Raw genomic sequence first — 24,296 nt, forward strand, 5'->3', positions numbered from 1 at the left:
TTAATGACTATCACTACGTAGCAGTGAATAATCGTACTCTTTATTTAACCTGGAAGTGAACTGAATGAAACTGGAGGTATTGCTTATGAATAGGCTCATTTATATTCTTAAGAAAAACGGCAGTAACTACAAAAACCCATTAATTCAATTTGAATAAAGTAAATATTGATACTAGACTTTACTTTTAAAGAGACTTGTCTGGCAAGTGAGTCATGTTTTAACAATAACCATCGTAAAAGGGGAAAAAAATTAGAGCAGTAAGTTAAATAAAAGGCTAATAAAACTTGAAGGAAACAGCTCAATAAACCCTGAAGAACACCAAATATATATTATGTTGCATTAGGAGTCATTTCAAGAAAAGATTATTAACAATCTAATAGTAGAGTCAACACTAAGAATTTCAATGATACCCAACTCAAAAATGCATAGGGAGAGTAAAGTTATTTTATTAAATCATGCACATCACGTGTGTTAGTGCAAATAGTTTAATCTGTACTCCAGAAATTCTATTGTACTTTATATCTTTACAAAATAGATTTAAAACAATTATTTACTTTAAAAAATGTAATTCTGAAGTTAAGCATTTCAGAACAATATTTGCAATAACCTATATACAAGAGGTACTGGGTACCACTGGCATATTAGCATTCTGTGGTGGAGTGGCTTCCTGCAACAGAAAATGATGAAATGAACTATACGACAGCATTTTCTACAAGTCATTTGTGACTAATTCCTCCATGAATCTAGTGATCCTCCCAACAGCAAATCCCAAATAGCTTAAAATATAACCTTTAAAGTATAAACAACGACTGCCAAACATCACAAGGCAAATTATATCCTAAACTTCTATTTCAATATTTGGCTAGGTCTGTGGATTGCCACAGAACATTCAAGCCAATTCACTGACATTCCCTCCCAGTCTTCATTGACTGAAAAATTTAACTATGTGATACTTTAGGATATTCTATGACCTAAATAAATTTTATTGACATAACTGTGGTGCCGCACAAAACCATAGCTAAACTTTCACTTCTGTGTTTTAAATTTATAACATCAAGCAGTGCTTAGGTGCTTCACTGTGCATGGAACACTATTAATCTTGGGAATAATGCTTCTCATAAACAGAAAGTCCCAATTAACAACAGTAAAAAGAAAATAACCATTTGCATACCCGACCAGGAAATCTGTTGGTAGGTAACAACAGCTCACCTTGAACATGAATTAGCTTTGAAATATCATAACCAAATTAAGTCAGTAAAAGCTTATCTAAAGAGATATTAATTCTTTCTTCAATTAAACATGCTTGGAGGAAGAGATGATAGAAAAAAAAATCATGCTTCCTAAAATGCTGTATATGAGAAAGTAACTTGGCTTTTAAAGAAAATATCTCTTTAAATACATGAGGTTTAATAAATTACATTCCAATTGACTCAACAGTTTGGTTTACTGCACTGAAATTGTAGAATTACTGTTTTTGCTCCCAGAAATACTTCAGTTTGCTCAAGAAAATACACACTCTCCTGGAAAGTTTTTCAAAGTTGATGTCCTCCACATCGTCAAGTCACATTAAGGCTGAACAAGCGTGCACATATTCCCCAAATTATCACTAGAACAGAATATTTTCCAAGTGTATTTCTCCTTAAAAGAAAGAAAGAAAGAAAGAAAGAAAGAAAGAAAGAAAAGTCCACGCAAATAGTTGTCTCTAAGTCTTGTTCCCAATAGCTCAGTGGTTTTATAACAAGTAAAAATGGCGTAAATATGTAAAAAATATATATATATGTGTATATATTTCAAACTGATAGGCACTGAGCACACAGGGCCTCTCTTCCCATGTATGTATTGGTTGTTTGGTTTGGGTAGTTATCGAATCAGAAAAATGAATTATCTGGCCATTAGAATTCAGAGTAAAATACCCATAAATTTAATGTTATAAATAATTTGGTGTACCAAGAAGCCTACTTTAGGCCACCATAATATTCAGAATCTCAACATACTAATTTAAAAATTACATGAAAAATTGCAAGCAAATTATTGCTTACAGTAGAATAAAGTCACAATTTTATATCCTCTTTATAGATAGATACATTTTATATAATTTAAAGCAATGACCCTACAGCTGTATTCTTGCACTTCTGCTGTCTTAAGAGGTAAAAAGGAAGAAAATGGTTCTGTTTGTCCCCAGCATGAGTGTGATGCCAGCTTCTAAAGGGAGGACGGTGTACGGACTCAAGAAACGCTCTCATGGAGAAGCTCTGGCCAGACCTGGCACGTACAGCACGATGGCTGTCACCGCAACCAGGGCAGCCAACATGGGCATCCAGGGCCAGGGTTTCTGTGTGGAAAGAAACCAAGAGTCAATATCACATTCTTCCCTCTCTTTTCATACCTATTAACCCCTTGGTTCCAGAGAGTCCTGAATATTTAACAGAATATTAGAAAAACCTTGTCTTTGCATAAGAATACATTTTAAAAAGAAAGGAAAGAAAGGTGAGGGAGTGCAGGTGTGAGGAGAGCCATGACAGCAGGAACGCTTTTCGAGGATGGTTGTGTGGAAGCCTGATACAGCTCAGAAAAGTCTTGGGCAGTTTTCAATTTTGTTACAGTTGAAACCTAATAGTGATTTCTAAGAAACCCTGTGGGCTTAGCCTGCTTTACTTACTCCAGTATCCATACATTACAACTAACTGATGTACATGGATGCCTGGAATACATGTCTGCATAAAATGTTTATTTCTTGATAAAAACCAGATTTGTATGTTGGGGTAGTTTTACACAAGGAGCTGGTGGGTAGGGTAACAAAGAAAATGGCCAAAGCTTTGATTCTCTAATGTGAAACCACAGAAGACAAGATCAGATGGGGTTTAAGATAGAGAAGTGCTATTAGGACCTTGCCTCTTTGATACTTTTGGTAAAGACCATGTCCAATGTAGTAATGTCATGTGATTATCTCATATGTTCTACTGACACGCATGCCTGTTGCAGGCAAGCATGGGCGGGCGATTCGCTGTTAACTTTCAGAGGGCATTATAAAATCAACGTGCTCTGGATGATAGCTTTATTTTCACTAGTATACTGAGAGTCTTATTTAGAAAACTGGCTTTTAAAGAAATATTGTGATGTTGCAGATCAAGGCTCAGAGAGATATGGGATAGGTTTATACTCTCATAAGTAAATGCACATTGGGGTTGAGATTGTGAGCCAATGGCCCATTATGCTAATCTCATCCTTTTTCATCTTCATAGCCACAGTGTAAATATAGGCGAAGGGTTGAAAAAAGAAGCTCTACACTATGGAAAAGAAGAAGGAGAGGAGGAGTGGAAGAAAGCTGGCTGAAAACTTCAAAGAGGCAAACGCTTCATTTCTCATTCAAATCCATTTAAACATGTAATTGGGAGGGGGGTACTAATATTGCAGCAATTCTTAGTTTACTCCAGTTTGCTAGAGACAAAGACTCAGTTAAAGGCAGCACATTAACAACTGATTAGGTTGGAATTAATTCATGGTTAGCAGCACTACAAAGGAAACAAGACAAAATGTTATGTGATTAGTTGATTGTTCAATTCATTCGTATGACACAATACATGGCATACTAAATGAAGGGTTTGCTTCAGGTAACGAAATACCTGTGTGGTTTTGCCATGCACTATATTACAAATATGGCACAAACAGGTGACGGGGACAAACAGACAAGGACTCAACAGTAGTGCTTGTACCTTTCTCTACCACAATGGACCGAAACACCAAAACAGGAAAGCCAGGAATAGGCCGATGAATACGGCTGGGACGGGTTGTAATATGGAAGGCTAAAGAAGGGAAGGGATATTAAAATCATTTTATGCTATAAAAAAAAATCAGATAAGATGATTTAGACCCCAGGGGGGTGGGAAGGAGGGTAAGAAGACTGAGGTAACAGAAGTAATAGCACTCAGGTTTTGCACTGATTCAAACATTTTAAAGACATCTAATACAATCCAGAATGATGGGACTGTGGTATGTAACTACCAGTTTAAAAGGGACAGCTGGAGGCAGTGGACAATGTGGGTGCCCCTAATACCCTAATGAAATGTAGCACTTTTAAGACATTGCAACAGCAGCACTTCACCACTGATGCTCTGCTTGACCTTACATTACTTTTGTTCCATAGCTGGAATCCATTACTTGATAATGTAGTCCCTTGGAAATGGCTAAAGTTTATTTTATCCCTCTACTGAAACCTTTTTTTAAACCAAAACTCTCTTGCCTGAGATGGTACTGCTTTCAAGCTTAAAAATAAAATGCCTTGTGATACCTGCTTCCTAAACCAAGCAAGAGATCTGACACAATGTGTGATAAACATTTGATATATAAAGACAGGCAGCTGAGTCTCAGGGCTTTTAGTTATGTTACCAGAATATAATTAATTTTTTAAAATTGGAAGGAGTTACTACAATGAGTTTTATTACAGAGAAAAATTTAGTACCTTAAGTCTAATACCATAGAAAAAGGAAATTCACCTTTAAGGTCAATTATTGGTACAACTATAAATAATAATAGCCAGGTTACTTTTGAAAGGCTCTAAATAGTACAGAGGGATCCATTCTGATTATGCTAGATGTCTTCATAGGTTAATTTAGTAGAAGGTGGACTGAAATTCCATACTCAGAAAGATATGATTAACACAAAAGAGAGAAGTAACCAAACCATTATGATCTGATTTCAGAAGAGTTCTGTAATCTACATTTTCAAAATAAATACAATCAATTTTGCTTATAGCATAAAGCCTCCATACCCAATTTATCAACTTCTGAAGGGCTTCCACCTAAGCAACAAGCCTTCATTTTCTAAAAAACTAAGACTTTCTTTAGTGAAGGACAGTTGGACACAACTCATGAGCATTCTGTGTGCAACTGTGTAACTGGATGGCCATGCAACATCACTCTTTTGTACTTGTGCGGCAAAGTCAAGCAGAGTGCTTTCCTCTGTAGGAAGAGTATGGCTTACGCCACTGCAGTGTCCAAGCCATGACAGGGATTTGAAATAAGTCAGAGCACAACCAACTACACTGAACAGCCATCAGTTAGGGCCCACAAAGGCAATGATCACCAAAACGTAGAACACAACACTTATTTAGTATAACATCTTTTTAAAGACCATCTGCCTTTCTAATAAATGAAAAACAAATAGTAAACTCAATTTATATGAAAATGTTCCAATTTCACTCACACACACACACACACACACACACACAGCCCTACAGAAACTCAACAAATACTCCCAAATATTTATAGGAGGTCAAAAAGACACTAAGCTTTTTAGGAATATGCCTTAGTGAGAACATTATTAGTATAAAATGAAAACCATAATTAAGTTTCCATTTTTGATACAGCCAAATGTTAAGGAATCAACGTGTACTACTCTTTCTTAGGTGGGTCCCTGGTGGTTTAGTGTTTCATTTCTCAGCAGGAGAAATGAAGTGCCAGACAATGGCTTAGTGACAGAACTTCAGATTCATCTGGGAAAATCTGACAGTTCTTAGGTAAATTATTTTCTTGCAAACAAGGCTCTTCCTCCAGGCAGTCCTCAGGCTCTTCTAGGGATACAAGTTAAAGGGGCAAATTCTTACTCAGAAATTTGACAGCACAATGATTCCATCATGGAATTTCATAATGAAAAGCTCAGTTCATGTACTATAGGCCTTAATTTCTCAAATCAGCAATAAAGTCCTCTGAAAAATCCATTTCAGGGCTCTCACCTGCCTCTCAGTCAAAGCTAAGCCAAGTTTGCAAAGACTTACATTATTTCCTTTCTCTCGGAGCAGCTTCAGGTTGTCTTTACATTGTTTGAGCTCATCTGTGATTGATTGTTTTTCCTGCTCAGTCATTTCAAACTTCAACTTCAGTTCTGAGAGTACAGTCTGTGTCTTTTCATACTAAAGGCAAAGAAAAAAGAGTGTGCAGACTCAACTTAAAATGGGTATGAAGTTATGGTTCTAGTCAGGCTTAATACCAGACCTTATTTAGCCACCTGCAACACCAAAGTCAAACGTTTTTGTAAGAATCATTTGTACTAATAATAGGAAGTCTTTAATGTTAAGTTTATTCTATGTAAGAACTTTCTGGCCCTGGAGTTTAAAAAAAAAAAAAAAGAGAAATCACCATTGTGTCATCTGTTTCTAATATAAAGGGTCACTCTTTCCATTGAGTGAGTTAGAGGAGAAAAGTAAAATAATTTTCAAACTGAGAAAAGAAAAGCAAGTACAGAAAAACTTTGTAAGCTAATTAAATGGCAAGGTTATGAAGTCTGAGTTTATATCCTGGTAACAAATGTCCGCCAAGCTATTTTAGTCCTAAAGTAAGAAGTACTAACTAACTCCCATCAGGCTCTTCTTCACCCAGGCATCACTGGGTAGTAAAGTGTTCCAGATAAATGAATTTCTAGCCAAATGATGTAAAGAAATATATCTAAGGTACTAACCACTATGATTGGGACATTTCTATTTTTCGACCTAAAACTTATAAGCATCAGTAAGTAATTTTTACGAATCTGTTCCTGACAAATATTTTTCTAGAGTGAAACATGAAACTTCCTGCTCTGAAAAACTGTTCATTGAATATAATCTGACGTTCAGACAGACAAGTTCTCCTTTGAATACAGGTGAGGTCAATGCAAGACATAGTACGGCTTGCCTCTACTTTAAGTGCTGAGGAGGCAGGAATTCTGACTGGTTCTATTTCTAGATACTGCATCTTACATGCAAGCTGGGCTCTCAGTCAAAGAGCAAAAACTGTTCTGCCGTTGGTTATGCCTCTGTCTCAGCCTCCACTGCCCCACTCTGCCACCTCTGAAGGTTTTAGAAGGAAGAAAGACAAGGACTGAATATAATATAAATATACCATGGGACCAGCGTACCACAAAGGTTTTTCCTCTTTCAGTCTATCTCCAAGAAATTTCTCAGTAGAGGACACCTTTACGTGGTGCTTCTGAATAATGCAAATACTCTGGAAAGATCAATTAGGAGCTCATCATTATGTACTCCAAAGAGAAGTACTAAGGAGGATGCGAATGTATAAAAACATTAATCAGAAGAGGTGGGAGCAGGGGGATTAGCATCAGCAGAAAGACCACCAGTAAGTGGGAAGAAAGATACGGGTACTGAGAGGGAGGTAAAATGTAAAAGGAATTCCCTGTTACCTAATAGTGTTCCCAGAACAAGTCTGGGTAGTATGCCAGACAATGAACTATGGAATAAGATTCATGGACTTTATGACAGCTTTTTTTCTGGGGTCTGTGGACTTCCTTCCAGAAGGCAGAAGGTTGCCAGCAGGCTGCCAAAACAAATTCAGTGTGCCTAGACTAGTCTCTTAGAACATAATCAGTTCTCAATGATCTGATTCTTAACAGTGACTAATAAAGGGTAAGTGAAAACTGCTTTGCTGACCTAAATGCTCCCTTACTTTCCTTTTCCACTATTCTTACATCCAGCCTGCCCTTTACACCAAAGCACTTAATCATTTCTCTGTTCCAGTGGCTGTGAAGCAGAGTGACAGGAAGACAGCTCAGTCAGGAAGAGCCTGCTGTTTACCTTCAGCCTGTGAGCAGGGTGGGAGGGGCTCTGGGCCCACAGCAAGGTGGTGAAGCCAGACAGCTTTCCTGAGTCAGTCTTTGCACCGTGGACTTGTGTACCAACGTTTTATGAATTCTTAAATTATAGATATACCTACTAAAGTATAAAGATGCTTTTCTTAAGTCAGATATAAAGGTGATATACCATTATTTTTCTCTTAATACTTGAGGATTAAAATTTACTTTCTCATGTACTTTTTTTTGGTTAAATGTTCAAATACAAGTTGCCATACATATAAAATTTAATTGTTGGAACAAAAGGTCACCTTCTGCAGCCTTAGTTTCACACCTGGCTTGGATAGCAATTTTGCCCCATCTTGCTTTCTAACTCGAAGGTGAGAAATGAGCTCAGTTCTGATTAAGAGGAAAATACCACACAATATTACCAACACCTTTGGTTCTTCTTCATAAAAATAATCATATCTGGCTTGCTTAGCTTGTAATATTTTAGCCTGTTACAGTGCTGAAGATACATGATACTGTGCACATTAAGCATGATTCTATGAGAGAAAGGAGAACAAAGGGGAAATGTTGAAAGAGAATATATGTGCATTAATAAAAGGTAGTAATTCATTTGCAGTGGATTACACAGATATAAGAACCTCATTAAAGAACATTTTAGTTACAGACTAGTATCCAATAGTTAACATCAGGACAAACAGAAAGAGAAGCAATCTTACATTACAAAGGAGTGTGATGACTACACATCATTTCACAATGGAAAACACTGAACAAGAAAGTAGAAAAGAAACATATTGACAAGTTCACACATATTTTTAAATGTGCTGCATTTAATGCAATCCAAAGCTATCAACAATTTAGACGCTGTGACAACATGCCACTGCCCATTTGTGGAAGCAGTTAAAGCGTTTCTCACTGATTGCTCAGTGACCAAAAACAGGCAAACAAATAATGCAACAAAACGGCCAATGCATTCAGAGTAACATACAACAGAATCATCTTCCAACCACAGCATTCTTCCCAGATTTTGAAAGAAATATGGCATACGGACTGGAAGGACACAAAGTGCTTACAGTATTAAATACTAGGATATTTACTTTGGCACAAAATTTGTGTTCCAACTAAATAAAATGAGATTGCTCCCAGAACGCATATCCTTAGCAAGAAGATAGAAACGAACATATTACAAAATCAATATGGCCACACATAAATAAAAAATGTTACAGGTTTTTTTTTTTTTCTTTCGTTAAGAACAAACATGAAGACAGAAGAACAATAATCATGTCCACGTTCAGGATACTACAAGGAAAGGGAAGTGCAAAGAAAAACTGCATTGACTGAACAGATTTTCTAAAAATAATTTTGGGGAAATTTGTTATTAAAGACAAAAAGTTGTCTTCAACTTCCTTCTATGTATAATGAATCCTTCATTTAAGAGAGTCTACAACTGGGATGGGCCCCGACCAGAAGGTCAAGATGCACCAGCCTTCTCTGTCCCCTGAGCTGGCCAGGACTCAATGCAGGGAGTAGGATAAGGCAGCAGGACTGAACGCAGCTCTCCTTGCCCCGTTGTCAACTTCAAGGTTTTGCTCAGAAGAAGCTGCGTGGGGTCTCTACTCCAAAATCAGCCCTCACCATTTTTAACATGATTTTTTTTAAAAGCCACCCAAGTCAAGGTTTTAAGCAAAATGACATGAAAAGTGAGCATGCATATTTGTGAAGAAGGGGAGAAGAAGGGGAAAATGGGGTGGGAGTGCAGGAGAAGAAAGTAAAAGGTCACAGAACTTGTGTTTGGCTGGCTGGCTATGAGGTAAATTTTACGTTTCAGGCCAGTGTTACTGAGGGCTTTAGACAGCATTATGGTGTGGCCCCAGTTTGCTTTTCGAAAGTATTCTAAGTTAAATATGATACTGTCTTTGAAAGATAAACAATGAATTGAGTAATCTGGTATACAAAGGGCTTCTCATATAGGTCAACTAACTGGTAGAGAAAAAATTTTAATGTAATTTTGTATATTTGTATTTTTGAGACCAAATCCTACTGATGAATTCTCTATATATGGACCATGATACATAGCTAGAAATCATCAAGCAGAGATGCTCCAAGTATCAACTTTGTGACAGGTAATGTGACTTCTGCTTCCCTTTATTTCTAACTAGCATGAATATCTGATTTGCTTTTGGCTTTAAGTCCAACCATAATTGGGCTCATAATGTCTTTTCGCTTTACCTCTTTCTGTACATCCTTTGCTTGGTTTTCAGCCTTACTGAGAAGAGTTTTTAAATCAGCTGAATCCCGAAGATGCTGTTCTTTCAAGGATCCCACTTGATTCTCAAGCTGTTTTCTAGTCATCTGAAGAATGCTGAGATCACTGGTAAGCTCTAAACTCTGCTTCTGAGAACTGCAACATAAATATTGACAGTTATTCAATTCATGTAGAAACTAGACATAGCAGGAAGTCTAATTTCTTATACATTTCACTAGGAGGGATGGAGTAAATTACAGAGGAGGGAAAAATACATAAAAGAGAATAAGATATGTTCAATAAATAAAAAGCATTAAAATACTAAAAAATTACATGTTTAAAGCTGTGTTCTATTTTCAGATTGAAATATGCACAGAGACTGAAATCTTAAAAGTGGAAGTAGATGACTAATTGTATATTTTGTTATATCACATTATATTAATTGTTTCATAAAAAGATTCAGAGTGGGGCTTCCCCAGGAAATCAGCACATATTTCAACTATTTTCTTATTTAGTTTAAGTATTTGACAAATAGGATGGGGGACAAAAACTTAAAGCTTAGGAGCCACTGTCTATTCAAGTAAAGATAAACCTACTCAAATGAAAAGACACACCAAATTGGGGGAAAAGCATGAAACAAAGAACCAGGAGGCGGGGTTCTAGACCCCAGTGCTGCCGCTATTCAGTTGTGGGACATTGAGCAAGTCACTTAACTGGTTCAGTTTCCTTCTCTGAGGAAGCATTTCCTGAGCTTGGAGATCTGTGCCAGGCACCATGTTACACAGAAACAAATAACACAAGGAGAGTCTCAGTGCCCTCCATTGTCAAGTAAGAAGATTGAATTCAGTAATTTCTGAGGCTGATCTTTGGCTTAAATTCTATAATTACTTTTATAACTTGATGTAAAAAAATCCAATTTACACACTAGGAAAATAGCTTAATAGGCAGGAATAGAATTCTTTGTTCAATTCCTTCTACATCACAAACAACAAAAAACAAAAGACCTACATAGTGTAGCTGTTTGAAAGAATGTGGATCCCATCTACAACAGAAATAGAAAGGAGAATAAAGTTTTCAAGATGACAGTTTTATGCTTCTCAGAATGGAACATAAGACTCAGACTCAATATTGTTAGCGAAGGAACTATGGAGTATAAATCCCATTCTGATTGTATGCCAGGCAAATTCTTAAGGGGTGTGACGTCAGTCCAATATACAAATGGCATAGGAAACTCTGTAAAGAAAGACTAACTTCTAAATACTACTTAAATGCTGAGGAGGCTTGCCAAATAAAGTTAGAGTGCCACTAAACCAGAAAAGTTTAGGAAACAGAATTTGTCTTAAACAGTTTATGTGAGTTTAAGCAGACAACTTTGACTAAGGATATAATATATTCCACCCTTCTGGGACCTAATATTTTTAAACTGTATGCTTCTAACTCATAAGGAGTTTGCTGCTTTTCAACACTTCAACAAATCTGAAGTAATTCAAAATGCAGCATTTAACAACCTGCCAGATTCTAATTAATTACATCTCAAAAAAGAAGGATCAAGTTTAAATCTTTAAAATATCAATAATCCCAAGGCAGGAATAATGTAAGATAATCAATACTAGTAATCAAAGATCACTATTTCTTGCTTAATAGAATATCAAACTAAATGGATTCCCTAAGATTCCAAATATGAAGAATTTGAATGTCTGCATCATCTTACACTCATTTTAAACCAAACAATTTGCCCAAATGTGCTGTCAACACAATCAGTTGGTACATACATATACATTCACATGTGTATACAGTTGTGTTTGGGCCTTTATTCTGTCCTATTCAGGTTCTGGAATTCTTGTTACAAAATTTTACATGTTACAAACATGTTTACTCTTTGTTACTAATTATCTCTAAACATTTAAAACATACTACACATAAATGTATGAGAAGACTGGAAAAACAGGACACAATAAATATTGTTAATACATGGTATTATAAGAAGGCATCTCAGAGAAAAAATCAGCGCACCTTGTTCTTTCAACTAGTTGATTTTTTTTTTTTTAAGATTTTATTTATTTATTTGACAGAGAGAGAGAGAGAGAGCACAAGCAGGGGGAGTGGCAGAGGGAGAGGGAGAGAAGCAGACTCCCCGTGGAGCAGGGAGCCCGATGCGGGGCTCGATCCCAGAACCCCAGGATCATGACCTGAGCCGAAGGCAGACGCTTAACGACTGAGCCACCCAGGCACCCTCAACTAGTTGATTTTTAAAAATGTATAATCTATTACAATTTTATTGTTTTAAGCAGATAATGAGGCTTACTATTTTCTGATGGATCTAGTCCTTTGTTTCCTCCTAAAGCTTGTTTTTATGGGAACTGACCTTGACCTTCACTGAGTTTCTGCTAACCCTGATGCTCTTTAGGAGTATAAACAGAGGCTAACAAGAGAGTAAAGACTCCCATTTCTGGTGTACTGTGGGGAGGGAAATGGATTAATTAAGAGTGGCTTCACTCTGGAAAACAGTATGGAGATTCCTCAAGATGTTAAGAATAGAGCTACCCTACGACCCAGCAATTACACTACTAGGTATTTACCCCAAAGATACAGATGTAGTGAAAAGAAGGGGCACATGCACCCCAATGTTCATAGCAGTGATGTCCACAATAGCCAAACTGTGGAAGGAGCCGAGATGCCCTTCAACAGATGAATGGATAAAGAAAATGTGGTACATATATATAATGGAATATTATTCAGCCATCAAAAGGATGAATACCCACCATTTGCATCGACATGGATGGAACTGGAGGGGATTATGCTAAGTGAAGTCAGTCAAGCAGAGAAAGACAATTATGATATGGTTTCACTCATATGTGGAACATAAGCAATAGCACGGAGGACCATAGCGGAAGGGAGGGAAATTCAAAGGAGGAAAAATCAGAGAGGGAGATGAACCATGAGAGACTAGGGACCCCGGGAAACAATCTGAGGGTTTCAGAGAGGAGGAGGGTGTGGGGAGGGGGTAACAGGGTGATGGGTATCGAGGAGGGCACGTGTTGTGATGAGCACCGGGTGTTATACTTAACTAATGAATCATTGAACACATCAAAAACTAATTATGTACTATACAGTGGCTAACTGAACATAATTAAAAAAAGAAAAAAAAGGGAAAAATAATTCTCAAATAAGAAAATAAAAGAAAAATAACCAATAAAGTTTCTGAGGAAAAAAAAAAGAAAGAAACCAAGCTCTGGGTGCTGAGTGTGCTCCTGGTTACTGGAATGTTGTTACTTTTAGGCCTTCTCAGCTGACAAAATAAGGAAATATATGTGCATACTAAGCTCTGTATATACACATATCTATAAACATTTCTATATGTATCCGAGGAGAATATTTTTATTTTTACTTTCTTGGATGTGAAAGAGCCACAGACAACACTTTGGGATTATGGGTGATATTGGCTTTTTATCCTTTTCAAAATTTTTCATATTTTCCAAAATAAAAGTGGATTGTTTTGTAATGGGAAAAAAAAAAGAGTGGCTTCAATAATAAACATGTACTACTTTCATATTCTGAATTAGAACATAGTGTTCAAATAAAAATATGGAATGGATCAAATTTTTAAGGAAAAAATCAATTTTAAACTATACAACAAATGTTGGTGGGAAAACAGGACTCGGCTAAATTTGCTGGTCTAAATTTATTGCATTCGTTGGTATGCTTGTAAGGTACTGGATATTAGAAAGACATAACTGGTTTTGGAGAGTTTTTGATTTTATATATTATTACTCTTTATATAACTCTGTGAAATTCAAAAGCTGAATTTGTATCTTTCAATGGTATAAATTCTTTATTATAGTCATTTCCTGATTACCCTAACAGATGGAATCACTGACACGAAAGAAAAACAACTTATATTTGAAATTTTTATCATTTAGTTTATAGGACAAATTCAATCACTAATAGATCTTTGCTGTTTGTTTAGGGCTTTGGTGGGGGTGCTGTAGTCCACGAATGTGTATTCCTTGAGTACACCAAAAGGAAAGGACATGTAGGATGATGGGGGAAGTCCAAAAAAAAAAAAAAAAAAAGAAAAAAAACCCCCGCTGAAGTATTGTTAGTGTGCTTAACCTGTCAAACAGCCAAAAAGTCTGGCTGAACATTTTGCTTTAAAAAGGTATTTAAGTATCAAATTTAAATTTAATTTAGATGAAAATTTAAGATAAAGAAGTATTTTGAAGCTAAAAGAGTTCTTGCATACTTGTGCAATTCTTTTTCTTGCCGCTGCAGTTCTGATGATAACAAAACATTTTCCTTTTTTAGAGAATGGCATTCGGTTTCCAATACATTCCATTCCTTTCTCAACTTCTCTAGTTCACCTAAAATAGTCCCAAAACATATTCATTAATATAGGAACATAACTTCCATAATAATTCAAAGGATAAGGGAAATATTTCAAAGGAAAACATACTTGCCGCCCCTTAAAAACATGTAGATTTTACATGACTATTCTTTGGTTTCTGTTTATTTGGCCTCTATACCTCAGGTAAGTTCCATCACCTTGAACTTCAGCAATATTTTCTTCCCACTTCACTTTTATAAAACAATTCAGTAGTATTAAAATAAAATATAAAATTGTAAAAAATTTCAATTTATTGTAGAACTTGTGGACCTGAAGAATGTTTATAGCCCCAATATAAAAACATTGCTTTATACAACCAAACTGTTATCAAAGAGAAAAACAGCCCAAATCGTTATTTTGTGCAAGCTATAAAGTTATCATTGTCAAGAATTAAGAGCTTTATGTAAAATATGCACACTCACTTTGTAGCCTTGTTGCTTCCTCTCTCTGCTGATCCTCACACTGCTGACATCGAAGCTGAAAACTATTTTGCAGACTCGTGATTTCTTTCTCATATTCAGACGCTGCTTTCCGCCACCGCTCAAGCTCAGCTCGCACCTTCTTAAGCTCTTCTTGTAATGAGGCAATGTCAGTGTCCCGCTCAGAAGCAGCCTTTTCTGCTGCTTGATGAAGGAGCAAAATTTCATCTCGGGCACTAAGCAGTTCATCTCGAGTGCTTGTGATTTCACTGTCCTTCTCCTCCCGGAGATTCTCAATATTGATGTGTAACCTCTGTAGTTGGGCTATAAAAGTATATTGGTCCATCACTCTTTGTCCAAAGCAATTACAAATAAATGAACTGCCCAAATGGGATTATAGTTACTGCCTAGACCAGGCTGGAGGAGCTGTTTGTTGCTTTTGATTAAATAGTACAAGCAATCCATGTTTAATGCAGAAAATGTCAAAACACAGAAACACAAAGAGTAAAAAACCAAAGTGATCTTTTTACTTCTCCCTCACAGAGAAAGTTGCTTCTAGCATTTGGAATTTATTCTTCTAGATTTTTTATATGCATTTTATACACATATAAAAGCAAAAACAGAGAGGGATTGTAATATATATAATGTTCTCTATCCTCCTGGTGATGAATATCTTTTAATAACAAAAAAATTACACTGTTACTTCTTTGACTAATCTTTTATTTTAGACATTTTAGGCTCTTCAGTTTTTAATTACTATAAAAAGTACTGCTTATAATGCAATCCTGATTTTTTTCTTAGAGTGAATTCCTAGACACAGAATTGCTTGGTCAGATGGTATGCATTAGTAAAACCTTTGATGTTCTTGATTCAATTTGCAGTTTAAATGTCAGTTCCTTAAAGAAGCTTTCTCTGCTGTCTTATCTAAAAATAGCCATCTCGTTTTCTAGCCCATTACTCTGCCTTTATTGGACACCACATTTTATATTTGCCTGTGGTTTATCTTTTCCACTGACTGTACATCTCATGCATACTCTATCCTCAATACTAGCAAACAACCAAGAATTACTGGTTGAATTAATGAATTGACAACATTAATCAATAATGCCTAATCAAGGAGGTGTATTTTTAACAGATCTGGTCCTGTGCCCTCAAGGATTGAGCTGGAAACAATTTGTATAAAATACTTGGTTCAGAACTAGAAAAACAGTCTTGGTTACTATAACACAAGAAAACTATAGGTAAGAAAAGTTCCTTAGGTAGAAAAGAGTAATTAAAATAATTAAGAGAATTTAAGGCTGAGAAAGGGGAAGGCTGCTCCATAAATAAGCGTTAAAAAAAATATGAGGCCTTTGCAGTTTGCAGGAAACACTGAGAGGTTAACAAGTTCAGAATCTGAAGACACAATGGCTGGAGATTAACAGGACCATACACTTATGGATAAAGTCATAAAACACACATGCTGGCACTAGGGGGCACTCAATGATGCCTAGATAAGACCGCTTTAAGATAAAAGGCAGCCCTATGTTACAGAACCTTCAGGGAAAATTGCCCATACGCACTACAGAATGCAAATATAGATTGAAATCAGATTTACATAAGCTAATGGATAAAGGCATTAAATTATAAGAGTTTAAAGAATTTTCTCTTCAAAAAGATATATAATATACCCCAGAAATTCTAACTTGACCATAATAAAATTTAAATTTTTAAATAACTCAAACGTCCGTAGGGGAGCTTGGGTGGCTCAGTTGGTTAAGCGTCTGACTCTTGATTTTGGCTCAGGTCATGATCCCAGGGTCATGAGATCAAGCCCTGTGTTGGTCTCCATGCTGGGCATGGAGCCTGCTTAATGTTCTCTCTCTCCCTCCCACTCCCGGGCTCACTCTCACTCCCTCCCTCCCTCCCTCTCGCTCTCTTAAAAATAAATATATAAATAACTCATATGTCCCATTCAAAAATAAGAAAGAAAACACCAAAGACTGCTTTTTCTCTGGGATATTTTAGGGCAAATATCATAGGCCTCATACAATGATTCCCCGTTTTTTCTGAACTGAGATTGTCTATTTAATTTCTTCTCACCCTACATCTCAAACTACAATTTAAAAATAACATTAGTTCCTTCTTTGACAATGAAGACAAATTAATTTTGCTTTAGGAATTTTACAATAGCCTGGGAAAGAAAGATCTCCCCTAGGGCTCTCACAGTTCGAGCCTAACAGTACCAGAACTATGATTTGAAGTAAACCCTTGGCAGGCAAGGATCTCTCTGGTCTTTTCTGCAATGAACCTGTGATAGCTCACACAAAGGGATAGCAAAATGGTGGGTATGAAGAGCAGCCTCTACCAATGAAGGCACTGCAGGGATTATTATTCTATTCCATGTGATACATAATTTTTGTTGCAATGCAAGTATGTTTGTTTTTTTAAAGCTTTATTTATTTACTTTGAAAGAGAGAGAGCACGAGTGGGAGGGGCAGAAGGAGGGAGAGAGAATCTCAAGCAGACTCCGCACCAAGTGCAGAGCCCAACACTGGGCTTGAACTCATGACCCTGCGATCAGGACCTGAGCTGAAACAAAGAGTCGGACGTTCAGCCGACTGCGCCACCCAGGTGCCCCTCAATGCAGTATGTTATGAGCATTAGAAATAATGTCACCAAGTTAAAAGTGCTGATGCACAGAGTAGCTCAAATTGATTTCCTGTCTAAAGGCCCCCTCTGTAGCAACTCACTGTATAACCCAGAGTCTTACCAAAACCATGTCTTCACCCATGCTCCTCCCACTCCAAGTGTCCACTATCAGAGTACTAGGGAATTGTGTTTAAAACAAAACAAAACAAAAAGCCCACCAAGAGCCTAGTTATAGTCTCAGATTCTAGGGACAAACCAAAGACATGAAAAATGGGAACTCTCTATACTCTTACTTTCCATTCCTTTTGAATCACTACAAACAATAATAATCCCAAATAGCCCTGGGGTGTTCCATACCTTGAAGAACCTGTATTTGTTTACTGGATTCCTCAACTTGATTTCGATAGGCTTTTCTTTCTTCTTCCAAAAGAGCTAAAAATAAAAATAAAATACAGTATATCTAATTTTGTGAGTTAATGGAAGTATTCAGAATTGAGCGGGTGGAAATTTCTAAGAAATTCTCACCTAAAGCTTATTGAAGGAAACAAAAGCTAAGCAGTAAATATTATCAGTATTAGCAGTTAAAAGTTTAAAGATTTTAGGAGCACAAAACAGTAGTAAGTAATCAATCTATTCAATCAAGTAGCAGAGTTTTCTAGACCTTATATCACCAAGATTATATGTGTTATTCTTTACATGAGGAGCATTCTTGATAGTTGTTAATCAGCATTTTGACCTTAAATTTTAAAAACAGACTTAAAACCCTCATGTTTACAGCCAAGTGAGTACTAACTAACAGAAAGTTCCCAGTTCCTCCTGGGGATGTGAATCTTCCTCCTGATCAGGAAGGTTGTCCATCTTAGAGAACAGGAGGACTCCACAGGCCATTTACTTTCTCCTTGTTCTAAGACTTTGTACGGTACCAAGTGACTGCAACTAGGTAGTTACTGTGAATGATATGGAAATGTAAGCTCTAGGGAATAAATATCACCAACTCCACTAGTCTATGACACTATGGATAAGTAAACTACTAGAAAAGAAAGTGGTTGGGAAACTTCAAGATTCTATACCTTTACCTTGCCTGGTTGTTTCCATTTACCGAAGAATACACTATAAAATCACAGGGCATATAAATTTCCGTCATCTTATACTGAGGAGCAACATCAGGTGTAACTAAAACTTAGAAATTGAAATACATTGTTTTTTCCTTTTGTTGTATTTAATATGTAATTAACTGTTAAGATCTTTCACTGGTACAGGTCCTTCTTGATCTTCACTCACATCAACAAGGTGAAGGAAGTAGAGCAACTGTAACTCTCCCCACTATATTGTCTGAAACATATGTTCAGAGAGGGTAAGTGAATGTCCCAAGATCACATAGCTAATAAAGTTGTGGATCTGAACAAGATACTATGCCTCTGGACTCAGTTATGTCACATTGTTTCCGCATCCCCTAAAGAATCAATGTAATCTTGATCTCACCTTGAAGTTCAAAGCATTTTTGTTTACTCGCTCTAGCTAGTTCCTGGGCTTCAATCAATTCCTTGCGAAGATGCTGAATTTCTTGTTTTGCCTCAATTTCTGACTGTGCACCCTGCAAGTCATCTGACAAAAATACGTTTATTTTAAAAGCAAGAGTTAGTATCACACTATAATCTCTGCAACCAAATATTAGCCATCTCTTTCATGTTTAGACATGCATAGTTAAAGAACACAGCACAACTGAGTTAAATAAAATTTAGAAGCAAATTATATTAAGCATTTTAGTCATTTTACCCTGGAGAAAGAACACAAGTACAGCTAAATATATATTAGTAATTCATGGCAATGGTATTATTAAATATATATTAATAAATACTAATTATACATTGCACTCATGTAGAGCTTATGTAAGCCTTGACATTCAGTAAAATGGGCATATGGCATTCTTCTTCATCAATTTTGAAATTGCTTGATATCAAGTTAGAAAAAAATTCACTTGGAACTTAACTGGAAATGGAAAAACAAACACAAACTTTTCTTCAGGAAAAAGTGTTTTAGCGTTATTTCCCCCTTGTGGAGAACAAAATAAAAACCAGGCTGAAATAGACCATGCTCACTTCGTCATCAGTATTTCTCCAACACTAAACACATAACAAATATTTGCTCAATTATTAAATAATGTGACCTAAATAAATTAGATCCAACATTACATCTCAAAAATGCCCCCTCCCCTAATGTCTTTCTTTACTCTCTTGTAACTCCCCTCATCTTTCACTGTATTAATATCTTCTGCTATTGAACACTGCCTGAAATAAATATATCATCAGTTAGGCCATATTCTTCTAGTGCATTCTATTTGACTATTACTTTGGTTTACAAGTAGCTCAGGCATAACAACTTTATTACAAAAGAGCTAAGAGGGGCGCCTGGTTCAGTTGGTAGAGCACGTGACTCTTGATCTTGGGGTTGTAAATTCAAGCCCCATGTTGGGTTATAGAGATTACTTAAAAATAAAATCTTTAAGGGTGCCTAAATGGCACAATCAGTTAAGCGTCCAACTCCTCATTTTGGCTCAGGTCATGATCTCAGGGTTGTGAGACTGAGCCTGTCGCGGGCTCCAGGCTTAGTGAGGAGTTGGCTTGAGATTCTCTCCCTCTCCCCCTCCCCCAACTCATGCTCTCTTTCCCTTTCTCAAATAAATAAAATCTTTTTTTTAAAAAAGATTTTATTTATTTATTCATGAGAGGCATAGAGAGAGAGAGGCAGAGGGAGAAGCAGGCTCCCAAGGAGCAGGGAGCCCAATGCAGAACTCAATCCCAGGACCCTGGGATCATGACCTGAGCAAAAGGCAGATGCTTAACCATCTGAGCCACCCAGGCGCCCTCAAATAAATAAAATCTTAAAAAAAAAATAAAATCTTTAAAAGAAAGAGCTAAGAATAAAATTTCACAATATGATCACAGCAGGTCTTAGATGTTACATACACATATTTTCATACTCAGACTAAATCTAACTTTTTCCTGCAGGAAAAAGTAAATTTGACTCTGGTTTCATTTATTGTAGTCAACCTATCAATTCTTCCTTCAAATGGTCTCTTGGTAAGGGGGAAGGCATGTAAAGAGAGAGAGAGAGAGATTTTCCAGTGGCAGGAGAACTGTCACAGCAACTACAACACTTCTCTTCCAACACCACACATTGGAGTCTGCAAAAGTCCTAGCTGCCCACCTCTGGATTTGTCATTATGTCCTTATTATCAGGAGTATTTAGGAAGTAAGTGTCATGATGCCTACATCTTATTTTCAAGCGGTTTAGCAAAAAAACAAAACATACATACATAACATCCTTCAATAGATAATTTCTTAGTAGTATATTTGTGTTTTTTTAACCTTGGCACTTTTGACATTTGGGGCTGAATAATTCTTTGTTCTGGGGGCTGTCCTGTGGATTCCAGCATGTTTAGAAGTTTCCCTGGTCCCTACCTACTAGATGCCAGCAGCACTCCCTCTGAGTTGTAACAACCAAAATGTTTCCATATATTGCCAAATGTCCCTTTGGGGGTAAAACTGCTCCATGTTGAGAACTACTGTTCCAGGCTAATAATTTGATAACCAAGAAAAAAAAAATCTGTATGTAGACCTCTTTTCCACAGAAGCACTGGTTAGTAGCTCTGAAACTGCTTTTTGTGTATTCTAAAAGTGATCAAATAAATAAATATATTGTAGATAAAGAGAGACAGGTTTCTTACTGTTGGAGAACAGAATTAACTATATGGAAATAGGGAAGACAGAATTAATCCTGTGGTATAGGGTAGGATTAGAGTATGAACTCTAATAGATCTGAACGTATAGACAAATGCAGATGTAGAAATTAAATATAGGTATGTGAGACTCTGTATATAGATACACATATATGTATGAGCATAAGTATATGTGTACATCTATTTCTTAAATGTCTACTGAGTGGGCCTAGAAGTAATAAGCACACCAAATACTCAGATCTTGGTTTCTAAATACTATTCTCCACTAAAAAAGAACTAGAGCTCTTTGGAGAAATTGTTGATTTCAGTGCTAACTAAGGGTGGGAAAGCACAAAATGAATGTAGAACACCTTTTGTGTCAGAAAGTAACAAAGGGCTAAAAGAATGGTTCATGTTGAAAAGATACAAGGGGCTCCCACTGGCCAAATGTGGGAGAATGTGGGCATCAAAATAAATAATGATAGTGAAAGGTTATAATCCACTGAATAACACATAAATCCATGAATTCACAATGATATAGATAAGGAAGGAAAGAAAGAAGGAAGGGAATGAGGGAGGGAGGGCACAAGAAAACCCTTCCTAATGGTAGAAGGCCAGCTAACAAATGTAGAGGGAATGATAGAATTAGGAAATCACTATTTGGCAACTATTATAGTAATAACTGATTCAAGCAAGAATCCTCCATAGATGCTAACACTAGATAAAATTTGAGAAGTAACAGGATATTTATACAGAGTTAACATTACCAGTGACAGAACAATTCAACATCAGTTGCCTCCTGATATGATGTCCAATATTATTACTGAGGGACATTTTACAAAATAACTGTGCTCTTCAAAAATGTCAATATCATGATAAACAAAGAACTGAGAAACAGTTCCAGATTAAAGGAGACCAAAGACATGTGACAAGTGAATACACTGTATGACTCAAGATTTTCTTTTATAATGACATTATTTTTCTTTTATAGAAGACATTATTGAGACAACTGACAAGATGGGAATGAGGTCTGTGGATGTGATAATGTAATACATTACTGTTACTTTCCTAACCCTGAGAGTTGTATGGTGGCTATTGAAGAGAAACAGAAAATCTACACTTAAGTATTCAGGAGTAAAGGCTATCAGGTCTGCAATTTACTCTCAATGGCTCAGGGAGAGAGAGGAAGGCACATGGAGGAGGGAGAGGGAAATGGATAAATGAAATTCTGTAAAATAGTAACAGCAAATGGAGTGAAAGGTTAACATTTGGAGAATCTAGATGAAGAGTATATGGGATTCTCTGTTCTATTCTTGCAACTTTAAGTCTGAAATTGTATCAAAATAAAAAGTTAAAAGAAAAATTTCTACGTAGGTACACATATAAAGAAAGAAAATATGGCAAAATACTAACGATAGTTGAATCTAGGTGGTAGGCATATATGAGTGTTTTTGGTACTCTTCAAATTTTCTTGTGTTTGAAATTTTTCATAATTAAAAAAGGTCTCTTGAAATTACCAATCCCAATGTCACAATCTTAGAATAAGCCCCAATCATTTCTGTCTAAATTCTTGCCCTTAACCTAGCCTGCCCTTCTGCATTCTATCCTATATTGGAATACTAAAGCAATTCTCTTAACTCAGATCAAGAACTGATCTAAATGAGCACTGGGTGTTACATGCAACTAATGAATTACTGAACACTACATCTGAAACTAATGACGTACTATATACTGGCTAATTGAATTAAAAAAATAATAAAGAACCTATCTTGACTCCCTCTTATGACAGGTGCAGACATCTTTATCTGACTTTTTAAGGTTCTCCATAATCCAGTCATTACTTATTTTCACTAATATTTCACTCACTAATACACTCAATTCCTATTAGTCTCCTTAGTAGCTCTGTAGTAGTCACCAGACTACTTTCCTCATGTATCTTTGCTCAGGCCATCTCCTTTACTCCTCTAAGCCTGCCCATCCTTTAAAGCCCAGGCTGAAGTCTCTGCATCTAACCCCCTGACTGCATCTAACTCCCAGTAGCACACATTGGTCTCTTGCCTGATTTCTAGAGCTTGATAGTCAAACCCAAGCAAACCAGTAAGCTCTTTGCAAGTTCTCTAATTGTTCAATAGCATTTAGCTTTATTTTTAAAAGGAGCATGAACCCATATAGATACACAGAATTTTGGAAGGCTTACTCCTTTCATTTGATGAATGAAGAAACAAAGGTTCAAAGATCTGAAATGGCTTACACATCTGGAAAGTGGTAGAGATAGGACTAGAATTCTCACTCTAGCCCAACTGTCTTCCCCATAAATCATAGTAACTTCTTAGTTATATGATAGAAATTAGCTTTAATTAGCATACTTTCCTAACAACCAACTCTTACTTCTTCTCCAGAAATAAGAGAATTCCTATCATTGATTTCTTTTTAGTAACAAATGTTAAAAGCATATATGTTTCACACTTATGTTCCATACTACATGGGACACACTATACTCCATCTAATACAATGCTAGACATACAGTGAGCACTTAACTGATTAATAAACAAGATAACCAAAGATTTGCATCTAAAATGTGTAGATTTAAAAAATAAACATAATAATCACAAATGAATTAATACAATAACTACAGAACTATTTTATTTTGAGGAAGGGGATCCTTTTATAAATGAAGAATCATATATAATCCATCTTTAAGGTCTATGAAAGCAGACAATTCTTCAGCAGAACAATTCCCTTGATCAGTCATGTTATGAAGCAAAACTAATACTTGCTTTTTAAACTAAAAACAATGGAACAGATTTTATGGTAAGTAATTATGCTTCAGGAAACAAAATATAATCTAGGCATTAATAAATTGTGATAACGTAGAGATTTACTATTTGCAAATTAGTTCTTTGTACCACATAATAAAAAGGATCAGCATTTTAATTAGAGCAAATAAGATGCCATAAATCAAATAATGGACACACACAAACTCTACATAGTGTTTGATCATAGAAATGAAGATACTGGCCAAAAATCTTTATAAATTAAATTTAATACACACAATTACTATTCAAACTAATCAAGTAGTTAGTGTGCAGATCCTCTTTTCAGAAAACCAAGTGCTAATTTTTTATCCAAGACCGATGAGCAAATCCTTTTGTGCTAAGGTTGGCACATTGTATTTCATATGGCTATGTGGGAAAATGCATTACTTTACTATGGCTTGGGTCTACTCTCACGGTGCTCACTTTTGTCATGGGAAGGGAATCTCTGTATCAAACTACTTCACAATCTTGGGAAAAGTGTTGTGATGAGTACTGGTGGAAAGTGTTTAGATGAAGGTAA

At 36.2% G+C, this 24,296-nt stretch overlaps 1 protein-coding gene across 39 annotated transcripts in view; it reads right to left on the reverse strand.

Annotated features, from left to right (window-relative positions):
* Positions 1 to 426: 426 nt before the first annotated feature.
* SLMAP (sarcolemma associated protein) overlaps positions 427 to 24,296 on the reverse strand; it is a 154,410-nt gene continuing 130,540 nt past the window's right edge. For 21 of the 39 annotated variants that reach the window (XM_036071465.2, XM_036071453.2, XM_036071459.2 and 18 more), the window contains 7 exons: positions 18,725 to 18,847; positions 17,600 to 17,674; positions 14,615 to 14,935; positions 14,052 to 14,169; positions 9,793 to 9,964; positions 5,774 to 5,908; positions 427 to 2,332 (listed from right to left, as the gene is read on the reverse strand). In XM_036071465.2, the coding sequence (XP_035927358.1) occupies positions 2,240 to 2,332; positions 5,774 to 5,908; positions 9,793 to 9,964; positions 14,052 to 14,169; positions 14,615 to 14,935; positions 17,600 to 17,674; positions 18,725 to 18,847 (1,037 nt within the window). In that variant the 3' untranslated portion in view covers positions 427 to 2,239. Of the gene's footprint in view, positions 2,333 to 3,713; positions 3,804 to 5,773; positions 5,909 to 9,792; positions 9,965 to 14,051; positions 14,170 to 14,614; positions 14,936 to 17,599; positions 17,675 to 18,724; positions 18,848 to 24,296 lie in introns of all 39 variants that reach the window. The other 18 variants (XM_036071466.2, XM_036071457.2, XM_036071447.2 and 15 more) reach the window with 3 other exon arrangements.

The sequence above is a fragment of the Halichoerus grypus genome, chromosome 1 (assembly GCF_964656455.1).
Source record: "Halichoerus grypus chromosome 1, mHalGry1.hap1.1, whole genome shotgun sequence".
NCBI classification, from domain to species: domain Eukaryota; kingdom Metazoa; phylum Chordata; class Mammalia; order Carnivora; family Phocidae; genus Halichoerus; species Halichoerus grypus.